The 26,436-nt window shown below is 40.7% G+C and overlaps 1 protein-coding gene across 2 annotated transcripts in view; it reads left to right on the top strand.

The window, feature by feature from the left end:
• The first annotated feature begins 8,893 nt into the window (after nt 1-8,893).
• Nucleotides 8,894-26,436, top strand: part of ACSL6 (acyl-CoA synthetase long chain family member 6) — a 318,324-nt gene continuing 300,781 nt past the window's right edge. Inside the window, exon 1 of one of the 2 annotated variants that reach the window (XM_073620688.1) lies at nt 8,894-9,143. In XM_073620688.1, the coding sequence (XP_073476789.1) occupies nt 9,092-9,143 (52 nt within the window). In that variant the 5' untranslated portion in view covers nt 8,894-9,091. The remainder of the gene's footprint in view (nt 9,144-26,436) is intronic. The other variant, XM_073620687.1, reaches the window with a different exon arrangement.

Genomic DNA, 26,436 nt, shown 5'->3' with positions numbered 1-26,436 from the left:
CTTGGGACAAAAAAAATAAATATTCAATGGGTTCAACATGCCTCTCAGCAATTTCCTTGGGGTGTCTACTTTCCAAAATGGGGTCATTTGTGGGGGTTTTGTACTGTCCTGCCATTTTAGCACCTCAAGAAATGACATAGGCAGTCATAAACTAAAAGCTGTGTAAATTCCAGAAAATGTACCCTAGTTTGTAGACGCTATAACTTTTGCGCAAACCAATAAATATACGCTTATTGACATTTTTTTTACCAAAGACATGTGGCCGAATACATTTTGGCCTAAATGTATGACTAAAATTTAGTTTATTGGATTTTTTTTATAACAAAAAGTAGAAAATATCATTTTTTTTCAAAATTTTCGGTCTTTTTCCGTTTATAGCGCAAAAAATAAAAACCGCAGAGGTGATCAAATACCATCAAAAGAAAGCTCTATTTGTGGGAAGAAAAGGACGCAAATTTCGTTTGGGTACAGCATTGCATGACCGCGCAATTAGCAGTTAAAGCGACGCAGTGCCAAATTGGAAAAAGACCTCTGGTCCTTAGGCAGCATAATGGTCCGGGGCTCAAGTGGTTAAAGTGGGGACACGAACGGGACACGAACATGAAAAATCAAAAGTGCCCATTTTAATGGCTTATATGCAAGTTATTGCCATAAAAAGTGTATGAGGACCCGGGTACTGCCCCAGGGGACATGTATGAATGCAAAAAAAAGTTTTAAAAACGACCGTTTTTTTCAAGAGCAGTGATTTTAAGAATACTTAAAGTGAAACAATAAAAATGAAATATTCCTTTAAATATCGTGCCTGGGGTCTCCTTAGTCTGCCTGTAAATTAGCGCATCTGTCTGATGTGTTTTACAGTCCCGCAGCAAAATTACATTTCTATAGGAAAATATGTAATTTAAACTTGCTTGTGGCTGTAATGTATTGTACAATGTAATGTATGTACAATATGGGGCATTACGCGGCACTCGAATTTCCTGTGAACACCCCATATGTTCGGTTAGTTTGCGAGCAAAGGAATACCCAATGTTCGAGTTGAACCTACGTTCGGCTTGAGCCCCGGGCTCATCCCTACTATGCTGATGGAGAAGCCGATATACCAGGGATATGCAATTAGCGGACCTCCAGCTGTTGCAAAACTACAAGTCCCATCATGCCTCTGCCTCTGGATGTCAAGCTTGTGGCTGTCAGAGTCTTGCTATGCCTCATGGGACCTCATGGGTAGTTCTGCAACAGCTGGAGGTCCGCTAATTGCATATCCCTGCGATATACTATACTATCTACTATAGAGGATTCTACTTTGCCAGAACTGAAATCTTCTAGACTTGGAGAGTCCTAGATTGCATAGAGCACTGCTGCTTGAACGATAGAGGCAAATAGTAGGATGAGATATGTTGGTGGTGTTCATGTGTGTTGGCTGAATTAAAAATAAGGTTATTATTTGAAAGGGGAGTGAGGGACACTTGGAAGTTTTTCACTGCATTGAAGAAGATTGACCGTGTGTATGACAAGTTTGAACCAACATCCGTCGGAAAAAATCCTTGGATTTTGTTGTCGGAATGTCCGATCAACGTCCGACCGTGTGTACAGGGCATAAGAGGAGCAACAGAGACACCTTCAGACGACAGCATTGTCAGTCTGAGGGGAGGGTAATATTAGATGTACTAGCAGATTGAATTATACTAACAAATTGAAGCCAAATGTCAAAAACACTTTATAAGCAGTTACAGCAACAGTCTTATACATTTTGGGATAAACATTTTACATCAATAAATAAAATCTGATCATTGTAGGCCCCCTTTCAGTGGTAAATGGTTTGTCTTAACTCACTAACTGCTACATCTGCAGCACAGTTTGTTCTGTTGACACCGTACTTACTGACTGTATTACCAGGTGAAAATAAAAGAAAGAAAGCTTACAAAATTAAAACTAATGCAGCCATCACACCTAAGAATTGGTAAGCTGCAATACAATAAATGTTTGCTTTTGGGTTTAATAATGCTTTAAGACCTTCATCATTAGTATATTTTTATATTTACAGTGTATTAAAAATTTCTCGTCTTGTTGCACCCTCTCCAGTTAGATCTTATGTTGTCAATTCCCAAAACATCAGGATCCCAATCCTAAAATTTAAAGAAAGATTATGGGTTTTTTAAGCCATTTTGAAGGCCTTTAACCACTTGCTGACTGCAATACGTATATATACGTTGCGGTTTGCAAGTGGTTTATAAGGGTTATGGCTGAAGTTATCAGCCATAACCCTGGTACTTTTTTCTTTGCAGCTAGCGACTGGCTTTCTAATGAAAGTAGTCCAAGTGGCTAATTAGCTGCTGGATCCCTTTCAGAAGCAGCGGGTGTTTCTCGGGCTTATCGTTTTACCACTGTGCCAGAGAAACGATCCAACAGGTCACACGGTGATCATAGAGGTTCCCAGACACCAGATAGTCTCTGATTGCTTCTATGGTCTTGGAGGACTGGAGCAACGTCATGATGTCAATTTTTTTTTTATCTTTTGCTTTTAGGCCTCATGCACACTGTACATTAAAATAACATTATAAAAACAGCAGTAGCTTTGCAGTGACTTTTTCAACGTTTAACGTTTTTACAGTAGTGTTTTTTAGCGGTTTTTTTTTTAATGGATCAAAAACTTAAAATGCTGGTGAGTCGCGTTTTTAAACATTTATCATCGTTTTTTGACATTAGAGCATTTTTACAGCTGAAGACAGCTGAAAAACTCCTCTCAGAACCAACTAGTTTTGGGGGTTTTTTTAAAGCCAAAAAATGCCCCAGCCCAAAACTGCTGATAACAGCCTATGTGTGCATGGACACATAGGATAACATGATGGGTAATTTATTGACTGTAAAATGGCTGCTGTAAAAATGTCCAAAAACGTCCAGTGTGTGTGAGGCCTTAAAAGGTACAGGAGAGATTTGGAGTCCTATTGATCCCAGATCTCTCCATAAAGAGGACCTATCATCCTTTATTTCTATTACAAGGGATGTTTATGTTCCATGTAATAGGAATAAAAGTGATAAAAACAAATAAAAAAAAAAAAACAAATAAAGAGACAGTGTAAAAAAAAAAAAAAAAAAAACCCTCCTCTGTAACTCTAAACAGGTGACCTGTAAACATTTTAAAACATCGCCTATAGAGATTTTTAAGTATCGTAATTTGCCATTCCACGAGCGGGCGCAATTTTGAAGCGTGACATGTTGGGTATCTATTTACTCGGTGTAGCATCATCTTTCATAATTTACAAAAAAATTGTGGTATATTCTATGTTTTGATTTTTTCTTTACATTTATTAAGGTGTATTTTTTTCCCCAAAAATTTGTTTGAAAAACCATGTGCAAATACCGCATGACATAAAATATTGCAACAGTCCCCCTTTTATTCTCTAGGGTCCCTGCTAAAATTATAATTAGTTTTTTTGTTTGGGGGGGTTTAAGTAATTTTCTAGCAAAAAATACTGATTTAAACTTGTGCCAGAAAAGGCTTGGGTGCACACACCCACCCCAAAGCCTCGTATACACGATTGGATTTTCCGCAGCCAAAACCGCAGAATTTTGTCCAAAGGGCGTTGGCCCAAACTTGTCTTGTATACAAACGGCACACAATTGTGGGCCAACAAACACGAATGTAGTGACATACTATGTGGTTTTTCAGCTCTTTAGTGCCACCCTTTGGGCTCCTTCTGCTAATTTCGTGTTAGTAGAAGTTTGGTGAGTGTTAATTCGCCCTTTTCATTTTGCGCTTTTCAGTTCGTTTCTGAACGGCTGTTTCATCAACCAGAGGAGATAACGTGTTATTTATTATTGGCCCTGGAGCTTAGAGTTATTGCTTTGACCCAAGTCCAGGAACAGGAGGAGGAGGATTTCTTGGACCAAAAATTGGTTGCTTTATTAATCGTGACCAATTATGTCATATGCCTTTGCTGCGGGAGCTCCAGGAGAATAATCTAGATGACTTTCGGAATTATCTCCAGATGACCAATCCCTGCTTTCACCAACTCTTGGCATTGTTGACCCCCTATATTAAGAAGCAGGACAAAAGCATGAGGCTTTTATTTTATTATTTGGTTGGATAATGATTTGATTTTGTATATTTTCTATATTATTGGATGCATAGAATGCACTTTTTGGTTAAGTTCTATTGGCAGATAGCATGTCTAATTTTATTTGTTTTCTTTTTTTAATGCACAATAAAAAAAAAAAAATGGAGAATAATACTTGGCTATGTGTTTTACTTCAAATGACAGTTTGGGAGTAGGCAGTTACATTTAAAAAAAAAATACAATGTAAAATTGACAAGGGACACCAACATAGTTGTATCTTTGATCTTAAAAACTACGTGATAATGGTGCTGTGGTAACTTGCACCAAAAAAAAAAAAAAAAAAAAATAACAAGCATAATATTATTAATCTTGATAGCACTAGAAAAAAAAAAAAGCTTTTGAAAATTTCTTTGCAATAACTCCATCAGTATCACCAGCAAAGCAGCTTCATTATCCCATTACAGAAAAAGAGAATGTGTGCTGCATTTCGAGATTTCGTAATTTGCCACGTCATGAATGTTAATTCTCCATTACGACCGAAAGTTTACAAGACCAACCACTTCTGGCTCGTCCTTGCTTCCGAGCATGCGTGTGTGTACTTTGGACTTTTGTCCGACGGACTTGTGTACACACGAGATGGAAATCTGACAACAGACATTTGTCCGGGGAAAATTTTAAAACCTGCCATCCAACATTTGTCTGCGGAAAACCTGACAACAATTGTCCAATGGAGTATACAAAGGTCGGATTTTCTGCCAACAGTCTGTCATCACACAATTCCCGTCGGAAAATCCGATCGTGTGTACGAGGCTTAAGGTTACATTCACATGGCCACACAGGGACTGTTAAGGCAGCCGCTGGCAGGAATCCGTACACTTTTGCTGGCAGTTCTAAGCAATGCCTGCACACACTGCGGGGGCTGTCAGATTTGTAGTCTATACAAATCAATATCTGGCACCACCTTTGGTCATGCAACTGACCCTGGACACAGAAAGTGTTGCCAGGGTTGCCACTTCTGCAGAATTCTGTCCGCACACAAATTGGCCTCTGCTAAATGGGTAGTTGGTATACGGCCATAGCAAAATGTGTTGCCGCCACTGAACACAGCAAGCTATCCACACCCATGCAGCTATATTTATGTACCACATGGGTATTCCAATAAATAAACCATATATGTAGTCATACATGACTCATAAGATTCAGGCTGATTCAAAGTGGATGACTGCAGAAGAGACAGTCGTGAGTTCCAGCACTAAGTGTATGCCGTTCACATGTGAGCTCTTACCCTCTGGTATGCTGCATCGTGTGCTTGTGTGAAGGTGAATGCACTGGTCTTCTCAGCAATCTTTTTTTTTTTCTTTCAGGCTCCGTACACACTTGTGAATGGGGCAATTTGCAATTACCTGCAGGAGACTCAGCTGGGTTTCCTGTGATTAGCTGCAGGTGGGAAGACCCAATTCCAAGTAATGTGAGCCTGACAGCACATCCAGGGCGAATCATCCGCAGGCAATCGCTGCATGAGTGATTACATGTGAATGGCCGCAAATACCTACAGAAGCTGCAGGTTCCCAATGCTTTCAATGGGGCTTGCTACCTGCAGCTGATCAGAGGGAACCCTGCTATGTCTCCTATGGGTATTTGCAAATGGCCCCGTTTGCAAGTATGAATTGGCTCTAACGGTGGAGGCTTGGCTCCGTTCACACCTGAGCGTATCAATTTACTGGCATTTTTCGGGCATTTTTTTAAGCTTTTTTACAGCTTTTTAAAAATATTTTAGAAGTGTATTACAAGAGTTTTACAGTTTCAGGCGTTTTTGTTTAGCCAATAGAAAGCACTAGGGGGAGAGGAAATTAGAGGCGGAGAGCTGCTATTTGAGCGTTTTTCTTCTCAAGTCAGGCGTTTCTATTGAGGACTTTGGGGTCAAAACACTTGTAATCTGCCAAAAAGAAGCTCATGTACTTTTTTGAGCTTTAGTTGTTTTCTTTCAGGCGACAAAATGCTCATACTGTACGTGAACAGGGGCCATCAAAAGTTAATGCGATTTTGCTTGTTGGGCGTTTTGGAGCTTCAGAGCTGAGCGTTTTACAAGCTGAAAAACGCTCAGGTTCTAAAGCCTTTTTTTTTTGCATACCAGTCTCCATATCAAAAATGAAGAGGTTACTAAAGTTATGAAAATTCTCGTACAACTTTACAATACAACTTCACAAGTGATGTGTTGTATTGTATTTTAATGTATTCTTTACTTCCCAGTCATGTGTTGTCTTGATCTTCCTATTTTTTTACTGATTAAACTTAAATCATTTGTTCTGGTATCATATAAGAAAAATGTTTGTGTCTGTTCCTTTCGGACAAACTGTCGTGATTGGCTCTCGAAAGCTGTATACTAACGATCAGGCTATCGGACGATTGCTCAAAAAGCAGTATTTTTCATCCAATTTTCTGATTGTGTGTACTAAGCATTATGCACCTGTGTGGGAGTAGAATCTATATACGTGTATTTAAAAACAGATGTATAGTATTTCACAAAAGCTAGTACACCCCTCACATTTTTGTAAATATTTTATTCTATCTTTTCATGTGACAACACTAAAGAAATGACACTTTGCTACAATGTAAAGTAGTGAGTTTACAGCTTGTATAACAGTGTAAATTTGTTGTCCTCTGAAAATAACACACAGCCATTAATGTTTAAATCACTGGCAACAAAAGTGAGTACACCCCTAAGTGAAAATGTCCAAATTGGGGCCAAAGTGTCAATATTTTGTGTGGCCACCATTATTTTCCAGCACTGCCTTAATCCCCTTGGGCATGGAGTTCACCAGAGCTTCACAGTTTGCCCCTGGAGTCCTCTTCCACTCCTCTATGACGACATCACAGAGCCGGTGGATGTTAGAGACCTTGTGCTCCTCCACCTTGCGTTTGAGAATGCCCCACAGATGCTCAATAGGGTTTAGGTCTGGAGACATGCTTGGCCAGTCCATCACCTTTACCCTTAGCTTCTTTAGCAAGACAGTGGTCGTCTTGGAGGTGTGTTGGAGGTGTGTTTGGGATCGTTATCATGTTGGAATACTGCCCTGCATCCCAGTCTCTGAAGGGAGGGGATCATGCTCTGCTTCAGAATGTCACAGTACATGTTGGCATTTATGGTTCCCTCAATGAACTATAGCTCCCCAGTGTCAGCAGCACTCATGCAGCCTCACCACAATGCTTGGCCGTAGGCAAGACACACTTGTCTTTGTACTCCTCACATACACTTGACACCATCTGAACCAAATAAGTTTATCTTGGTCTCATCAGACCACACGACATGGTTCCAGTAATCCATGTCCTTAGTCTGCTTGTCTTTAGCAAACTGTGGGCTTTCTTGTGCATCATCTTTAGAAGAGGCTTCCTTCTGGGACAACAGCCATGTAGGCCAATTTGATGCAGTGTGCAGTGTATGGTCTGAGCACTGACAGGCTGACCCCCCACACCTTCAACCTCTGCAGCAATGCTGGCAGCACTCATATGTCTATTTTCCAAAGACAACCTCTGGATATGACACTGAGTACGTGCACTCAACTTCTTTGGTCGACCATGGCGAGGCCTGTTCTGAGTGGAACCTGTTCTTTTAAACCGCTGCATGGTCTTGGCCACTGTGCTTCAGCTGTTTCAGGGTCTTGGCAATCTTCTTATGGCCTAGGCCAGTGATGGTGAACCTTGGCACCCAAGATGTTTTGGAACTACATTTTCCATGATGCTCATGCACTCTGCAGGGTAGTTGAGTATCATGGGAAATGTAGTTCCAAAACATCTGGGGTGCCAAGGTTCGCCATCACTGGCCTAGGCCATCTTTATGTAGAGCAACAATTCTTTTTTTCAGATCCTCAGAGAGTTCTTTCTCATGAGATGCCACGTTGAACTTCCAGTGACCAGTATGATTGAATGAGAGCGATAAATTTAACACACCTACTCTCTATTCACACCTGAGACTTTGTAACACTAACGAGTTACATAACACTGGGAAGGGAAAATGGCTACTTGGGCCCAATTTGGACATTTTCACTTAGGGGTGTACTCACTTTTGTTACCAGCGGTTTAGACATTAATGGCTGTGTGTTGAGTTATTTTGAGGGGACAGAAAATGTACACTGTTATACAAGCTGTACACTCACTACTTTACATTGTAGCAAAGTGTCATTTCTTCAGTGTTGTCACATGAAAAGATATAATAAAATATTTACAAAAATGTGAGGGGTGTACTCACTTTTGTGAGATACTGTATATATAGATAGATAGATAGATAGATAGATAGATCTATATATATATATATATATATATATATATATATATATATACACACTAATATCCATATACAGGTGTGTGTGTATATATATATATATATATATATATATATATATATATATATATAGTTATAGTTATATATATAGATAGATAGATATCTATATCTATATATCTAGATATATCTATAGGTTTTGGACCGTGTCTGCTGTGCTGAATGAATTCTATGTGCTGAGAGGAGCACTAGGCTGGCAGATGGTATAATAACCTAAATATACTGGTATGGATGCTTGCATTGCTTTCTTGCAGACTCTGAAAAGCCTTGAGACCTAAAGGGACCCAGTGGGTTGCATCCCTCTAATGGTGACGGTGATGGATGCTTGCAGGCATTCCGCAGTGTCTTCGCTCCTCTCCTCACACACAGCACTCCTTCCTCCTCCATCCTCCACACGAGGTTACTGCCGTACAGGAGACACGTGCTGGCCGGATGACTGCAGCAGGAGTGGTGAGGGATGGAGAGAGATGGGAGAGAGAAGGAGTCAGCATCATTGGAGCATCATTGTGCTGGAAGGAAGCGGGAGGTCCCAGAAGAAGGAGGCTAAAAATACTGTCCTACCGCATGGCTGGTAGCTCCGTGTGACCCCGCCTACCTGTGTGCACTGCAGTGACTGTGCGGCGCTGCCGGCCTCTGCTACTCCCCCTCTCTCCTCTCCAGCTGGTCTGGTCCATGTCACAGAAGACCGGCACAACGAGACATGCTTACCTTCCTCCTCATACTGTCTGGGGGCTCCATCTGGCTGCTGATGGGTAAGTACCTGCCTGCTCACCTACCTCACACCCCATCCCTCATCTCTTCTCCCCCAATAATGGACATGGAGAAAACTTAGCCTGCTGGCTGGGGTCATCCTGGACAGGTAAGGAGAGAGGGATCTCTGCTGGTATCAGATACAAGATCAATCATTTCTCCAATGGGCTACCTATCGGAATTCATCTTTTCTTCAGTCTCTATAGACATCTGGGCCTCATTTACCTAATTTGACCATATTGTCTTATTGATGACCTCTTGTGAAGTGCAGAATGCTATCAATGACCTCTGGTGAGCACAATATGGTATCCATCATCTCTTGTCAGAACGTTGTCATAGTAATACCTATTGTCAGCACAGTATATTGATAACCTCTTATTAATGCAATACATTATTATTCTCTTCTGAGTACTACATGATATTAACACCTCTTGTGAGTACTATATGATATCAATAATCTCCTGTGAGCACAATATATTGATAACCTCTTGTGAATAATATATGATATTATTATTCTCTTGCGAGTACTATATGATATCAATAATCTCTTGTAAGTAGAATATATTATCAATAACCTCCTTTGAGTGCTATCTAATATCAATAACCTTTGATGAAAACAATATGATATCAAGAACCTCTTGCAAGTACTATCTGATATCAATAACCTTTTGTGAGTATAATATGATATTGATAACCTCCTTTGAGTACCATCTGATAATAATAACCTTTGGCGAATACAATATAATATCAATAACCTCTTGTGAGTACTCTCTGTTATCAATAACCTTTTGTGAATGCAATAGGGGTTATTTACAAAAGGCAAATCCACTTTGCACTACAAGTTCGCGTGAAAGTGCAGTCGCTGTAGATCTGAGGGGGACATGCAAGGAAAATAAAAAACAGCATTTTAGCTTGCAAATGATTGGATGATACAATCAGCAGAGCTTCCCCTCTATTCAGATCTTCCCCTCAGATCTACAGCGACTGCACTTCTAAGTGCACTTGTAGTGCAGACTGGATTTCCCTTTAGTAAATCAACCCCAATATGTTATCAATAATTTCTCGTGAGTAAAATAGGATGTCAGTATCCTCGTGTAAATACAATATATCAATAATTCATTGTGAAGTACAATATAATATCAATATGAAGTACAGTCTGATATCAATAACCTTTTGTGAATACAATATGATACCAATAATCTCTTGTGAGTACAATATGATATCAATATATTCCTGTGAATATAATATATCAATAATCCCTGAAGTGCAATGGGGTTGATTTACTAAAACTGGAGCATGCAAAATCTGGTGCAGCTCTTCATAGAAACCAATCAGCTTCCAGGTTTTATGGTCAAAGCCTAATTGAACAAGCTGAAGATAGAAGATGATTGGCTACCATGCAGAGCTGCATCAGATTTTGCACTCTCTAGTTTTAGTAAATCAACCCCACTATGATATTAATATGAAGTACACTCTGATATCAGTAATCCCTTGTGAAGTGAAGTACATCATCAATGACCTCTTGTGAAGTACAGTATGGTATTAATCAGCATTTCATGTAAGAATCCAAATGCATGAGCTGCCCACAGAGTACGGTGAAGCAGTGCTGACTTGTCTTCTTCAGTAGTGACTGGCAATGCTGCATTTTGAATGAGGGTTTGGATGCAGGGATTGTCAATACTTTACACATTTATAAAAAAAAAGAAAGGAACAAAAACAAACTGGTTTTATGGCCAGTATTAATAGAAGATGAATCTGGACAGAGATGTGTAGATTGCATGTTGTTTCCATGAGCAGAAAGTAGTTTGATCAAAATGTAGCTTTGCGTTTAAAAAATGTTACAGTATGAGGATAGAAGACCTCATCATTATGTAATGGACAGTGTCAGCAATTGTCATGGTACTATCTACAGCAGGCTTTCTCAATCAGGGTTCTGTGGAACAAGGTTTCTTCAGAGCTTGCTAGGGGTTCCCTGAAAAATTAGCAAAATATGCGTCTCAGATAAGTAACCACTAACACTAACCATCACCAATTTTTAGCTATCTGTAAGCAGTCTTTCCACTTACCACCAAATTAAGGAACATTCTTCCCACTGACCACCAGTGTACTTGGGCCCCTTAGAAATGATCACTAATGTAAGGTGTTCATTCTCCCCCTGACCAGTAATCCAAGGGACCCCTTTTTAAATGGCCACCAATAAAAGGGAGGTTTTCACTGACTACGAATGTAAGAAACTTTCTTCCCACTGTCCACCAGTGCAATGGGGTCCCTTCCCAATGATAACTAATGTAAGGTTATTCTCCCTCTGACCACCAATCCAAAGGAGCCCTTTTCCAATGACCACCAAAGTAAGGGGGAGCTCTTTACTGACCACGAATGTAAGGAACATTCTTCCCATTGACCACAAGTGTAATGAGGTCCCTTGCCAATGATCACCAATGTAAGGTGGTCATTCTCCCTCTGACCACCAATCCAAGGGAGCCCTTCTCTTATGACCACCAAAGTAAGGCAGCTCTTTGCTGACTACGAATGTAAGAGACATTCTTCCCACTGACAAGTGTAATTGAGTCCTTTCCCAATCATTTCAATGTAAGGTGCTAATTGTTCCACTGACCACCAATCTTAGGTGGTTCTTCTCCAATATTGGGCCAGCAAAACAAGGGAGCCCTTCACTGGCCACCAATGTAAGGGGGCACATATCCACAGACCACCAATGTGAGGAGCACTATTCTATTTTCTGGCCATTATTATTATTATTTCCTTCCTTTCATTATTGTTAATGATGATAATGTTATTATATAGAGCAACGTACTGCGAACTGTAGCTAGATTAATTATTAAGAGGTTCCTTAAGACCCCAAGGTTATTGTAAGGTGTTAAAAGGTTGAGAAAGGCCGGTCTACAGCATCTATATGGGGCAGCATGTCACCACATGTTATTTATGCTTTGGTAAACATTTGGAATAATGAAGCAGTGCCTGCAACCGGCAAGAAAACTTACATTTTAAAACATATATACAGTATATTCTGCATATTGTATTATATAAGTATATATAATATTGATTTCTGATGGGATTTTAACTTTTGGAGGCCCACCAAAGGTGTTACCTGGTGGTTATGGGGTTGATTTACTAAAGGCAAATAGATTTTGCACTTTGCAAAGTGCAGCTGCATTCTGCAAGAGCAGTTGCTCCAGAGATTAGTAAATGAGGTGAAACTCTGCCGACTTCCATCATCCAATCATGTGCACGCAAAAATGCTGTTTTTAAATTTTCCTTGCATGTGATTGGGTATTCTTTGCAAAGTGACGCTTTACCTTATTTACTAAGCTCTGGAGCAACTGCACTTTGCAAAGTGCATAGTCTATTTCTAACCCCTAGTCTAACCCCTATGTGTCTGCTACGGTTTCATTTATAAGCTTTTATACTATTTGTACATATTTATATACAAATATAGCACATTATTATCAGTATTTTACCTACACAGGTCACCTGGAATCTGCTATTGTTATATGCTAGTTAAAATCTTATTCTGAATCGCTACACATTAAATGAAAGTTTAAACCAGGCTTGTGGTGTGAGTGATAAAAACACACAGGTAAAATACATGGATGTGAATTATTTTCCCTGCCAAAAGATTTGTATTTCTATTCAGCTAGTTGATGCACCCTGCCTCATAGCTTAACCAAGCTGGTGACTTCACTTTTCTCTGTGCTGCCTTTCTTACTGCAACTAGGCCACCGACATGCCTCCTGGTGCTGAGGTTATTCCAGAGCTCTGTCCTCCTGTATGCAGGTTCGAAGTGCTAGACTAACAGTAGTATGCTGAGCAATAGAACCCTAATTGAAAGAGAGTGTGCAGGGAATTAAATGGCAAAATTTCGATGACCGTTAAAATATTTTTATATTGGTGTTTTACATCTGCCTGGTGTGAGGGAACATACACAATGGAGAGAGCTCAGAAGAGGTGTCACTGGTTTAGCTGAATTCATAGATTAGGCAGGAGGCAGGTCATGCTGCAATGCATAACAATGGAAGATGAGTTATTCTCTACGGTGCCCATTCACATCAATGCAACATGGCGCAGTTCAATTTTTGAAATAAGCAGGGCCTTCTTTTGGTGCTACACAGAGCGTTTTTGACCCCAGAGACTTTAATGGGAGTGCATGAAAAATGCATGTACAGGTACATTTGTTTTTAGCATGGCTTTTGGTGGGATTTTGTTCTCAACAGCAAGTCTCCTCCTACAAAAAAATGTGTCCATTGAAAATTTGCCTAACGTGCTACAAAAACACATGGGTATGCAGCAGCACTAGTGTGAACCCAGGTTGATTGCGGGCTGTGTGTTGTCATGCTCCTTTTGCTTTCTATAGCTTATAGCTGAATCCCAAACGTAATTGCATCATTTATATATATTTTGGTAGATAAGAGTACCTGAATAAGTATTTCATTTAGCTGTTTGGCTTAGAGTCTGTCCTTTGAATGTAGGAAATAGAAGTATGCCATATGTAATAATTGAAAAACCTTATTCAATTACAGTAAATATCAAACACAGTAAAGCATTTGTAGTAGCTGGAATCACAACTATGAAATGTTTGTGAATGTTTCTTTATGCTAATCAAAGCCTCCTATTGAAAAAAATTAAACCCTATTTATGTAATCCATTTTACTCTAATCTTCTGCCAAAGCCTGCCTGGTGCAGAGCATTTGTGGGTTTAGTCCATGCAACAGAGCTCTTTCATTGGTGGGCAAAGGGGGCATTTCACTTGTATCCAACAGACCTGATTTACAAAAATGTGAAGCAAGATGAAATGCAGGTGAATTTAGCCTGGGTTCAAGTTTTTCAATCATGTGGAGAAGAATGAAAAAGATAGAGTGAACATAAGTACTCTATGCTTCATTGTCCTACTATTCACCAAGCTTCACACTTTAGTAAATTAGGCTCATGTTTTCTACTGATTGACTTGTGTACAACCAGGTGGTTAGGTTTTCCCCTAAACAATTAGTGCCAGAGGCTATATCCGGCAGCACTGATCACTGTATTTTGATGGCAGGGAAGTCCCCCCATCGTCAGAACACAATAGCACAGCGGGAGCCATTTGCTCAGTTCTTGGAGCAGAGAGCATTGACTTCCAGTCACCCCTCTCCGCTTTATCACTCCACTGGGGTGGAGAAGGGATGGACACAGCTGGCTCTGGCTTTAAGCAAGGTGCTGAGGGGCAGAGCCTGCTGTCAGTCAAGCACCTGGATGGATCCTGACAATATAGTCGGAATCCTTCCAGAGCCTGGAACAGCTCTGTGACATCTATCTATCTATCTATCTATCTATCTATCTATCTATCTATCTATCTATCTATCTATTATTACTAGTAGACCAGTGGTTCTAGCTTGGCTGAGAGCAGTGGGAGCCATTGTCAGTCAAATCATGAGAGGAGGGAGTGGGAGGCGGGGGTGAGCAGCACTGTGTCAATAGACGCACACAGCCCAGCTTGGAATTGAGCCTGCACGTGTGCCCCCCATAGCAAGTGGGTTGTTATGGGGGCACGAAAAGAAGAGGAGGAGCAAGGAGCTCTAGGCGAGGGACCCCAGAATAGGAGATTTGGGGCCACTCTGTGCAAAACCATTGCAGAGAGCTGATAAGTATGTTTTTTTTTTTTTTTGTAGGAGACATTTACAATAACTTCTTTAATGCTCCCTGCCAATGCACCATCATGTCCCTAAAATCACATGTGACCCTTTTTTTCTGCTAGGCAGGGTCATGCATTGTTAGTCTGTGGATGTTACCTTTCTGACATGAACTCCTCTCTCTTGCTAGCTGGAACAGTGCGGTTCAATGGGGACTGTCCAATCATTAGCCATCATCACACAGAGCAAATCCCACAATGAAGGATAATGTATTGTTGCCCACTTACAGAGTTCCTTTCACAGTGGGCGCCCCTCCCACAGCTCTGATCACTTCCTATGTAAATCAAGTGTGGAAGCATTATTCCACTTTGTGTTTACAGTGCTCTGCTTGCTGGGTGCTCCCATGGAGCAGTTTGTAGCAGAACATGCAACGTATAATTCCTATTGCGATCCAAAAACAGGTGATAAGGAGGTGGTATTATCACCTTCTGTCCACCTGTAAACTGGTGCTAAACCGCAATGTAGAAGCATTCCACTGCAAATCCCATAACAGAGCCTGTCGATTGTTTGCATAAAGCCTGGAACATACATCCCCACTGGAAATTGGTCTCCCAACTCCTGTTTGAATGATAGCCTTAAAAATTTGGATTTCCTCCTATAAGGCCCCATTCATACCTAAGCATTTTGTAACTTGAAGCTCCAATACATTCAACATCCAAAAACCCATGATTTTCAGTTGTGCCTATTCACACCTGAGCAGAGTGTTACATGAAGTGGCCCTAAAAATTACACTAGCTTCTTCTGAGCTACCAGCTTCAAGTGTTTTTGGCCCCAACACACTTCAATAGGCATGCTTGAAAAACACAAGAAAACATGGCAATGTAAATATTGCACATTTTATTTGCCTAGCAGCTTTTCATTGGCTAAAGATAATTTTAAGAAAAGCTTTAGGCTAGGTTTGCATATGTGTGGTTTCCTTTGGCCACATTTGTGGGGGCACAGCAGCCCATATAAATGAACGGGCTGCTGTACCTGTGGGAAATGCAAAAAAAAAAAGGTCCATGCGCTTTTTTTCAATTCTCAACCGCAGGGAGATCGCATGGTACAAAAGCACCATGCAGTTTCCAGCACCCGACATCACGCTGCATTTTATTCTGCTAAATTGCACTGTATTTTGCCTGCAGTTGCCTGCGGGTGCAGGAATGCATGCGATTTTCATGCATTTTTGCACCAACATATGTGAACCTAGTCTTAACCCGCAAAAAAAAAGCCGATAATATGTCCAAAGACCCTCAGTTCAAGTGTGAACGCAATCTCAAAAAACAGAAAAAGTTTAGGTTCTAGATTTGTAATAAAGTGAAAATGTAACACGTGATTACAAAATATTTACACAAATACAATGTTTCACAATCTTTCTGAAGCTGTATATATACTGTCACTTTTGGTTGACAGTTGAAAAAACCAAACATGTTCCTTGCTTTGTAAAATGAACCTTCTAAACCATAATAATATAGAAGTGCAGACTGCTGCACACAATGACAACCCAATCCTCTTGTCTGTACAACACCCATGGGTTCTGTACTCTGCTTGCTGGTAAAGTGGCGTTGATTTAAGGTCCTCATTAGTAGGATTGCCTTACTCCTCTTGTGATTTCTAGCTCCATCAAAATGCAAACCTATTGTAATGCTGATGTGGTATTCCAGCTGCAGCATACCAGACTGGTGTACAATATAGGATGACCGTGGAGAGAGTTGCATCAGCTCCTTCTGCTTATGTCAGCAATATTCATGCTGTGTGGTGCATTAGCTGTTTTTTAATTTACTTATAGATGTGCATTATCAATTTGTTATACTAAAGATGACTGTAACTTGTCATTGTACCTATAAATCTGGAATAGGAACCAAAGGAATGCAGGCATACTGATTTCAGGTTAACTGAGTTTTAGATTAAAGGAATTCTATGAACATAATCTGCATATTAACAACTCTCGCAGCATCAGTGGATTTACTAAAGGAGTAGAGAATTTTCCCTTAACTTAGTGAATAAAATGTGGTTGTGTTCACTTTGAATACCCAATCATGTGCAAAAAAAACCCAATATTTTTCCTTGCATGTGATTGGATGATTAGAGTGAACCATTAGCTACACTTTGCTCAGCAAACATTCTGTAGTCATTTAATTGCATGATGATTAATAGTGATGAGCTTGTGTTTGGACTGAACCTTGGGTGACCGAACGCCCAACATTTACTTCTTCAGGGGGAACAGAGAATCATGTATAATATGTTAGTAAAAAGAGTTTGGAAGCCCTCTATACGTTCGCCACTAGTCCGGTACCACATCCTGTGACTGAAATTGCACAACAATCCCTAAAAACTAAATAAAAGACTTTAACCGTACCATTTGAATAAAACAACAACAATTTTATTTGTACAATTTGTAAAAACGTGTAAACAATGCATAAAGACACATCATTGGAGCAAACACAGACTTATACCTAAATGCTATTGCAATACTCCAATATTGCAATACGTTGACAGCTTCCCACTGTCAATGGCTGTTAAGGACACTGGAGGGAGCAGGCATTGCCAAGTCTTTAACAACCAGTGACATTACTTGCTCCATTCACTTACATGGCCGGGAATCCTATCCAGTATAAATTAAAAAAAAAATAAAAATGGTGTGAGGTCCTGCCAATTTCTTTACCAAATGCTTTGGCTGCTGAACGTACGACTGCTGCTGTACATTGAGAGGACACAATGCCAAAACGCTGATCCTGGTGCATCGCACTGTTTACTTTTTTTTTGGGGTTTTTTTAGAACTTTATTGAAATGAAACCATAGGAAACAGGCAAATTACCTTGCATTAGGCCTGTACTGGCCAACACTGCCCAGCACATCCTAACACAAATGGTGTGAATGGACCCTTAGGCCTCATGCACACTGGTTTCTTGTAAACACTGTTTATCCTCACAGGAGAAAATCAGCATCATAAACTCACCTAAGTTGCATTTTTCTATAAAAAAAATGCATAAAAGAGTTTAGCAGAATTTAACAGAGTTTAACAGAGGTTGGAGTTTAGTTATTTCATTGGCCAGAATTTTAATTTATTCTGGCCATTACATAAATGAGATTGCATCACTGGAGGCCGCTTCCATCTTCACCCGTCTTCTTGGAATGCACAAAGGTGCTATTACAACCACTTTAAGCTTTGTCAAGGTGGATTTCGTACCAATCGGTAAGGGATGTGAGTAGAAGGGTGGTAGTATGTTTAGTGGACATGTAGAGCATAGAGCTGGGTGTCATACACTGCCACAGTTCATACAAATATATACAGGTTTTCTTTAGCGGCGGTACTGCTTCTAAATGTGACCTGGTGAATAGGGCAATGCTGCAAATGCTCAGGAACCGCATGTAGTTCACATGGTTGTGGCACAATTCAGCAGGCATTCAATGGTTAACACAGTCGGTGAGGGGGTGACATATCATCTCCAAGCCACTGCTGATATGCCTCTGAAAAGCCATTCAAGATGGATTGAATTTCAGAGGGGAGGCAATGACAGTTGCATATGTAAATGAGCCTCTAATGTATTTTTATTTAAAGCAAGCAGTGTGTGTATCTGAATTTAATTAGGTATTAGACTCTTGAATTTTACTGTATGATAGAGTTTAGACAGGAGGAAAGAGAAGCAACACAAGTAGCCAATCAGGTGTGCTCCAGTGCAAGGAACATGCTGATAGGTGGAGAAACCATACTGACACAGAGATTAGCTCTTCTGTCTGCTGCTTCTCCTTTCACTGTCTAGAACAGGGGTCTCCAAACTTTCTAAACAAAGGGCCACTTAACTGTCCATCAGACTTAAGGAGGGCTGGACTATGGCCATCGAGAGTGGAAAAAGTCCCAGAATTGGTTGAAGTAAACAATGCCTCATTTTTGGTGTCAGTGAGAGGAATTTTGCATCATCACTTATGTCATTGGGAGGTCATTGGTGTCTTTGGTAGGAATTGTGCCCCATCATTGGTGGAATTGGGCCCCATTGTTGATGTCATTGGGAGGAATTGTGCCCCATCTTTGGTGTCATTGGGAGGAATTGTGCCCCATCTTTGGTGTCATTGGGAGGAATTGTGCCCCATTGTTGGTGTCATTGTGAAGAACTGTGCCCCTTTGTCGGTGTCAGTGAATGAAATAAATGGATAAAAGCAAGCAAAGGGCCACATCTGGCCCCTGGGCCGCAGTTTGGAGAACCCTGATCTAGAAGATGGAGGTGAGAAGGACACCCACAAGTGAAAGTGAAACTGTGGCAGTGGAAGCTCAGTTCCCCTCCCCTGTATAGACATGACTGTGCTGTGTGGTATTGCTGTGTAAATCTGGGCCCTGGATGAACAGAAATACAAATCCTTTGGCAGGAAAAACAGCTTGGACATATGTATTATATTTTTATATTTAGCTGTTTGCCTGCAGTTCAGTTTTAAATGTATAAAATCACTGACTGATTTGTAGCGGTGCTGTACTCATAAATCAAACACTATAATGAGATTGCAGGTAGAACAATAGATATTCAGACCAGGATCAATGAAGAACATCAGGCACAAACTACAAGCAGATGCAGGATTTGGCCACAGCTTTATTAAAGCCAATTGCAAATTGATATTCCAAAACAATGAGTGAAATATTAACATATGCATTTACTTTGCAATAACTGCATAGCATCCAAAATGTAACTTGCTTTTAAATGATGAAGATAACATCAGTAGATAACCAATTGGCAAGCATGTGTTTTTTACCACAAGAAGACTGTGTGCCCCTATTACAACCCCTAAGTGTATCCAATCAGCCAAGCTCCTAACAGGGCAATATCTGCACTCTTCATGGCCAATGTAATGTGGTGAAATAATGAGCCTTCTTCATTGAGTTTGAGTTGCTGTGCCCTCCGTTGTGCCTCATAGTATATTTTTTGCAAGCCATGTAGGAAAAGTATACAGGTTACTAAAGAACAACTAAAGACAAACCTTTTTTTTTTGGATACAGGGGAGAGGGAATAAAACCCCTGTCAGGTTTTTATTCCTGTCTCTTAGGGATAATCACTCCATCTATTTGTCCTGTTTACTGTTATCGCTGAGAGTGAAAGTGAAAGAAAATCTCAAATGCTACCAAAAATCGATTTCAATTAGCTTGTAAGGGGGAGGGGTAGGTAGTAGAGAGGTAGCTGCTTGTCACGTCCTCCATGTTTCCCTCCTTGTTGGGTGCCAAGCAAGAGTGAAATGAGAGGCCTACCCTGGCGTGGGTCCTTCTGGGCTATGCTAGAAACCTTGTACAGGATCACTTTACTACACATGGGGTACTTTGTGCCGTTTTCATCATTGCCCTGGGACAAGGCAGAGGCTGCTGTGGGGGAATACTCTGCCTAGAGACAAACATACACCATGTACACTTGCCCTGTAACTTTCAAGTCCCCGTGCAATATACACCTTCTTTATAACTTGCATTTAGGAGGGACATGTTGAGTCCTGTCTACGTCCACTTGTCCCGCAACTACGTCCACCGCCACCTCACTCGCAGTAATGGTATGGGGTCTCGCTGTGCACATGGCGTAGACTCCATGCATGTACTCAACTTCACTTAACTCTTCTTCGGCACAGGCTGGGGAACCTCTGCGGTACGAGTCTGTTTCCATAGCTATGGGAGACGAGCTACTCACAAGAAAATGCAGACAACAATTCTCCCCTGTAAGAGGCTATCCCACCTATTTCAGACACACGCTTAATGACAGGCTGCTTGTTAAACTTCCATTACCCTAGGTAACCACTTGTGTCTTCACATTACTCCACATGTCTTCATACCCCACTGTGATTAAGTCCCACTTGGTGGACTATGTGTACCGGTTACTTGCATTATACCCCTTTCAGTAACTGCAGAACAGGCAGGGACAATGCTTCAAATGCTTTACTTAGATTCTGTCATTGCCTTTTGCACTTTTCTAACACTGAAAGGCATAAGTCTTCCCTAATTTTCTAACTGTAACTACAGGCTGTGTGCTGCCCTGGCATACCTGCAAAGGTAGCATTCATGTAATACAGAGGTCTTCAGAGGCAATTTTTCAGAGCTGGTGTCTACAGGGCAAACCCCAGGTTCTCTTACCTTTACATACAGGCAGTGCTATGAGACATTCTTCTGTTCACGGGTGTCATTCTCTGTTTCATTCCCTTATGGGCATCAGACCTGATGCAGGCTCTGGACCTCTCGGACTTCTTGTAGAGAAGAACCCAACAAAATACCAATGAACTGGGAAAGGCATTAACTCTTACCTTCCTGGCCAGGACAGTGCCTAACTGGCATATTAACCTGCCTACAAGCTGAAGTTCAACTTTTAAGCACACGGGTACTTCAAAATGTAGGCTGCTCCGCAACGCACAGGTTCTATGGTTGATGGTTTTGGCTGCTTACATCACGCGCGTACTACTGTTAACCCATCACTGTGCTGGACATCCCACATAATAGATGGAGGCAGGAACAGAGGAGGCACACAGAGCTGCCGGTAATTGCATCATAAAGCAGCCCAGTTTTAGGGTGGTCAGGCAGTATACAAAGGTGAAGCTACAGCATGCACTCAGCTGGAGGTCCTTACTGTTCAGGATAGGTAAGATTGTTCAGGGTAAGTATCATTTTTTTTCTTTTACATGGTCGCTTTAAGGTAAAAAAAATTAAGAAATCACATACAAAGGTTCTTGTATTCTGTTTAACATTTTACATTCTATTTAATGCTGATGCTACCTTTAAAGCCATTAGCAAAAAGAAAGGCTCTGTACTAAAAATGCCACATCATGATAATCTTGCTTTTATCTAAATTAAAAAAAATCAAATGCTCATTTGTCAAATGTTGCCTTCCTGATTATAGTTTGGGATGTGCTATGTGCTCACCCTGGGGGAGACAGACATAAGAGATGCAATTATGTAATATCCATATTCCACAATATAAAGCACTTATTCACCTAGCAACCATGTCCACTCATTATATATATATATGTATCAAGCTAACTATGGTGAAATGACCTGCAACCTGCATATAATTAGTTGCATTTTGCTGCAAATGATAAGATCTCTGAGTTGCAGCTGTACTCATATTCCGGGTAGATCACGCTATAGGGATAACTGCATATGACATCCAATAATAAAAAAAGATTAGTGTGGATTAAGGCCAAGCAGAGAAAGCAGGAAGAAGAACGACCTTAAGTTCATTTGTTATGGGCTATTTTAGGTCAGCGCAGGCTGTACGTTTACCTTCTGAAAACTGATACAGCTGATTTGAGGTTTTCAAAACTTCTGACATTTTAAAATGTAGCACAGATGAACTTGACATATAAATTAGTATTGCCAATATGTGTTGGTATTGATGCTTATAGTGCATAAGATTATTTGGTGTTGCCCTACCTCTAACCAAAAAAGTCTCAGCTTAACCTCTAAACATAATCTAAGGTCTTATTCACACTGGCAGTGTCAGATCTGCATTAATATTTGTTTAGAGGACATTTCTAAACACACTCACATGTAATGATTTTTCACTGGTGCCATTCTCACGGTGCCCTTACTTACCTGCATTTAGGTGTTGTCAGTCTGGCTGCATTTAGAGAAGAAGAACTCTGTGCATCCAAGATCTAATTGGACACTAAACACGTGTAAATTACTTTTAGGCTGGGTTCACACTGATACCGGATGAGGCTCGCAGCAGGGGTCCGAATCAGGGCCAAAACAGAGTCAAAGACGCACAGGACTCCTGTGCAAGCCGCTCCGGAGCCGCCATGGAGATATGTGAACCAACTCCTAAAGCAGGTCACATTCTCCTGCTATGTGAATTGGATGCGGATAAACCCCGCATCCAATTCGCACTAGTGTGAACCCAGCCTTAAATGCAGGAAAAGGTGATCTGGGAGGCATAAAAGTTGTTTATATCTCTCAGATGACTCAGGCTGGGTTCACATATATGCAAATTGGATGCGTGTTTCCCAGCATCCAATTGGCATGACAGATGAGTGTGAACGGCTCTCAATGGAGCCAGTTCACACAGGTCAGGGAGGCCGCGGTCTGGGTTGAAAAAGGGTCCTGTGTGTGTTTAGGTCCGATTTAGATGGGAATTCAGACAGAAATTTGGACCTGAATCGCATCTGCACTGGTGCACAGACACGCACCATACCCCAGGCACAAACCCGCAGCCGCACATGTGTGAACCCAGCCTAAAACTAAATGCAGGAGTGCCAGTGTGAATTATATATTTTTTTTCTCTCAACCTAACTTTGACATCTAATTGTCAATTTTCTATTCCTAACACTAATCCCTAAACCTTCACCCTAACCAAAATCAACAAGTCTCCCTTGTTTTTGGGGAGGCAACCTACCTACAAAACCTTTCCATCTCCTGGTTTTGGACTGATAGACGTACGTGCTGTGCATTTTCCTGAGGTCATGACAATGTTTACTTTTGAGTTATGATGTATTAGTATTCATGTATATCCTTTTCCTTTTTATGTTAGAGCTGGATTTATCCCCTGAGGAAGCCATTAATGGCAAAACATGTTGGGATTTAACATCCATCTGTGACCATCCTTCCTTTTCCCTTGTGGGTCACCAGAAACCCAATATATGTACCCTGCAAATGCTCTATCATTGTTTTTAACCATTTCTATATCTTTTATGTGTCCGGTTCCTTATTCCTTTGTATTTAATAAAGAAAATATATTTTTTACTCAATTTGTTTTGAAATAATTGTTGGTAGCACCGTTACAATCCCATTCCTCCACATTCCAAACACTTACGTAGTGACGTACTAGACGTACTACGAGTCGAAAAAGAAGAAGTTCAATTGTCAGGCGCCACCCTTTGTGCTCCTTCTGCTAATTTTGTGTTAGTAGAAGTTTGGTTATTGTTGCGCTTTTCATTTCGAGCTTTTCATTTTGCACTATCAATTCGTTTCTGAACGGCCGTTCGTCAACCAGACATGTTGCTGAATGGGAGGAGATGACGCGTTATTTATTACTGGCCTTGAAGTTATTGCTTTGACCCAAGTCCAGTCCAGGAACAGGAGGAGAAGGATTTCTTGGACCAAAAATTGGTTGCTTTATTAATCGTGATCAATTATGTCATATGCCTTTGCTGCGGGAGCTCCAGGAGAATAATCCAGATGTTTTTCGGAATTATCTCCGGATGACGGACCCCTGCTTTCACTAACTCTTGGCATTGTTGACCCCCATATTAAGAAGCAGGACGCATGCATGAGGCTTTTATTTTATTTTTTGGTTGAATAATGATTTGATTTGGTATATTTTCTACATTTTTGGATGCATAGAATGCACTTTTTGGTTAAGTTCTATTAGCAGATATATTGCATGTCTAATTTTATTTGTTTTCTTTTTTTAATGCACAATAAAAAAATTGTGGAGAATAATACTTGGCTATGTGTTTTACTTCAAATGACAGTTTGGGAGTAGGCAGTTACATTTTAAAAAATACAATGTAAAATTACCAAGGGACACCAACATAGTTGTATCTTTGATCTTAAAAACTACGGAATAATGATGTTGTGGTAACTTGCACCAAAAAAAAAAAAAAAATAACAAGCATAATAATATTATTCTTGATATCACTAGAAAAAAAAGCCTTTGAAAATTTGTTTGCAATAACTCCATCAGTATCACCAGCAAAGCAGCTTCATTATTATCCCATTAAAGAGGAAGAGAATGTGTGCTGCATTTCTAGATTTCAGAATTTGCCGCGTCACGAATGTCAATTCTTCATTACGAACGCTAGTTTACAAGACTGACCACTTCTGGCTCATCCTTGCTTCCGAGCATGCGTGTTTGTACTTTGGACTTTGACTGACGGACTTGTGTACGCACGCTCAGATAATACAGACAGCCATTTGTCCGCGGAAAAATTTTAAAGCCTGCCATCCAACATTTGTCTGCGGAAAATCCAACAACAGTTGTCCGATGGATCGTACAAACGGTCAGATTTTCCACCATCAGCCTGTCATCACACATTTCCCGTCAGAAAATCTGATCGTGTGTACGTGGCTTAAGTCTGTCTGACTCTAAACATTAAACCTCCCTGCCTAGCAGGGAGGTTTGCCTTGTGTCCAGATAAAGAAAAAAAAAACAGTAGTACTTAGTTGGATGCACAGCTGCTGCCACACTATGTCCCTCTTTAGAGCAACATTCTCAGCCCTCCACAAGGTTTGCAAGACTTTGACAGAGAGTTGTGGAGGTAGCTGGTCAAAATCAATCATGGCAGTGGCACAATTGCCCTTGATTTCAGTTTCTGTGCTACTTCCTGTCCCAGTCATGCTAACTTCATATAGTGTATATATGTTTACAGCAATATATATATATATATATATATATATATATATATATATATATATATATATATATATATTTCATCATGCTTACCTGTAAAATCCTTTTCTTTGAGTAAATCATGGGACACAGAATTAGGCTAATATTCATTACCTGCTGGGTTATACTTAATCTCTAGGTGAATGGACACTAGTAGACCAAAGGTCTTTAGACAGGAAGTGATCCCCTATAGAACCCCTCTCATACAGGAAGTACTTCAGTTTTGTAGCAAGCACTGAATCCTCAAAAAGAGAGGAGGGACCTCTGTGTCCCATGATGTACTCAAAGAAAAGCATTTTACAGGTAAGTATGACGAAAAATCCCTATTTTCTTTTTCATACACCATGGGACACAGAGTTAGGCTAATATTCATTACCTGCTGGGATGTCCCAGAGCAATAGTCTTGAGGGGAAGGAGACACCCTGCCAAACAATAGTCATCAGAACTTATACGGTGGCCTGAAGTATACTGCAGCCAAAACCCAAATCCTTGGCTGCTCAAACATCCACTGAATAACATTTTGTGAACATATGCACTGAAGACCAGGTAGCAGCCTTACAAATCTGAGCCACAGATACCTGATGGCAAAAAGCCCAGGAGGTTCCTACACCCTGGGTAGAATGAGCTCTCCCGTAAGGGAGGAGCCTTACGTTTCAGACCATAGGCCTGAATGACCAATTGATGGACCCAATTGGCAATGGAAGCTTTGGAAGCTGCCTGCCCCTTCTTGGGTCCTTTTGGTAAAAAAAAAAAAGGAGTCTGATCCTCAGATCTAGACAAATAAACCTTGACTGCCAGGACAACTTCCAAAGAATGCAGTCATCTCTCTTCTGCCGAACAAGGCTGAGAGAAAAAAGAAGGCAAAATAATGTCCTGATTTAAATGAAAGGCCAACATCACTTTTAGCAAAAAGGGTGGAACAGGTCGTAACACGACCCTGTCATGGTGAAGGATCAAGTATGGTTCCCTGCACGAAAGGGCCGCCAACTCCGACACCCTTCTAACCGAGGTGATGGCCATCAGGAAGGCTAGCTTGCGTGACAGCAAGTCTAATGGAATTTTCTTGATAAGTTCAAATGGTTGTTTCTGTAACACAGACAGCACCAAGCTCAAGTCCCAAGGACACATAGGTGACCTAATGGGGGGAAGCAAGCGAGTTGCCCCCTGCATAAAGGTTCAGACCAGTGAATGGGAGGCTAAAGGCCTTTTTCTGCACAGATGTCAATAGAAACTACTTTTTGAAATCAGTGCAGCGCCGCAGTGACGGTGCGATTGACAGCAATTGCCGCCGA

Source organism: Aquarana catesbeiana, linkage group LG03 (assembly GCF_042186555.1).
Source record: "Aquarana catesbeiana isolate 2022-GZ linkage group LG03, ASM4218655v1, whole genome shotgun sequence".
NCBI classification, from domain to species: Eukaryota; Metazoa; Chordata; class Amphibia; order Anura; family Ranidae; genus Aquarana; species Aquarana catesbeiana.
Note: the sequence above shows the minus strand (reverse complement) of the source record. Positions and strands in the feature narration are given on the sequence as shown.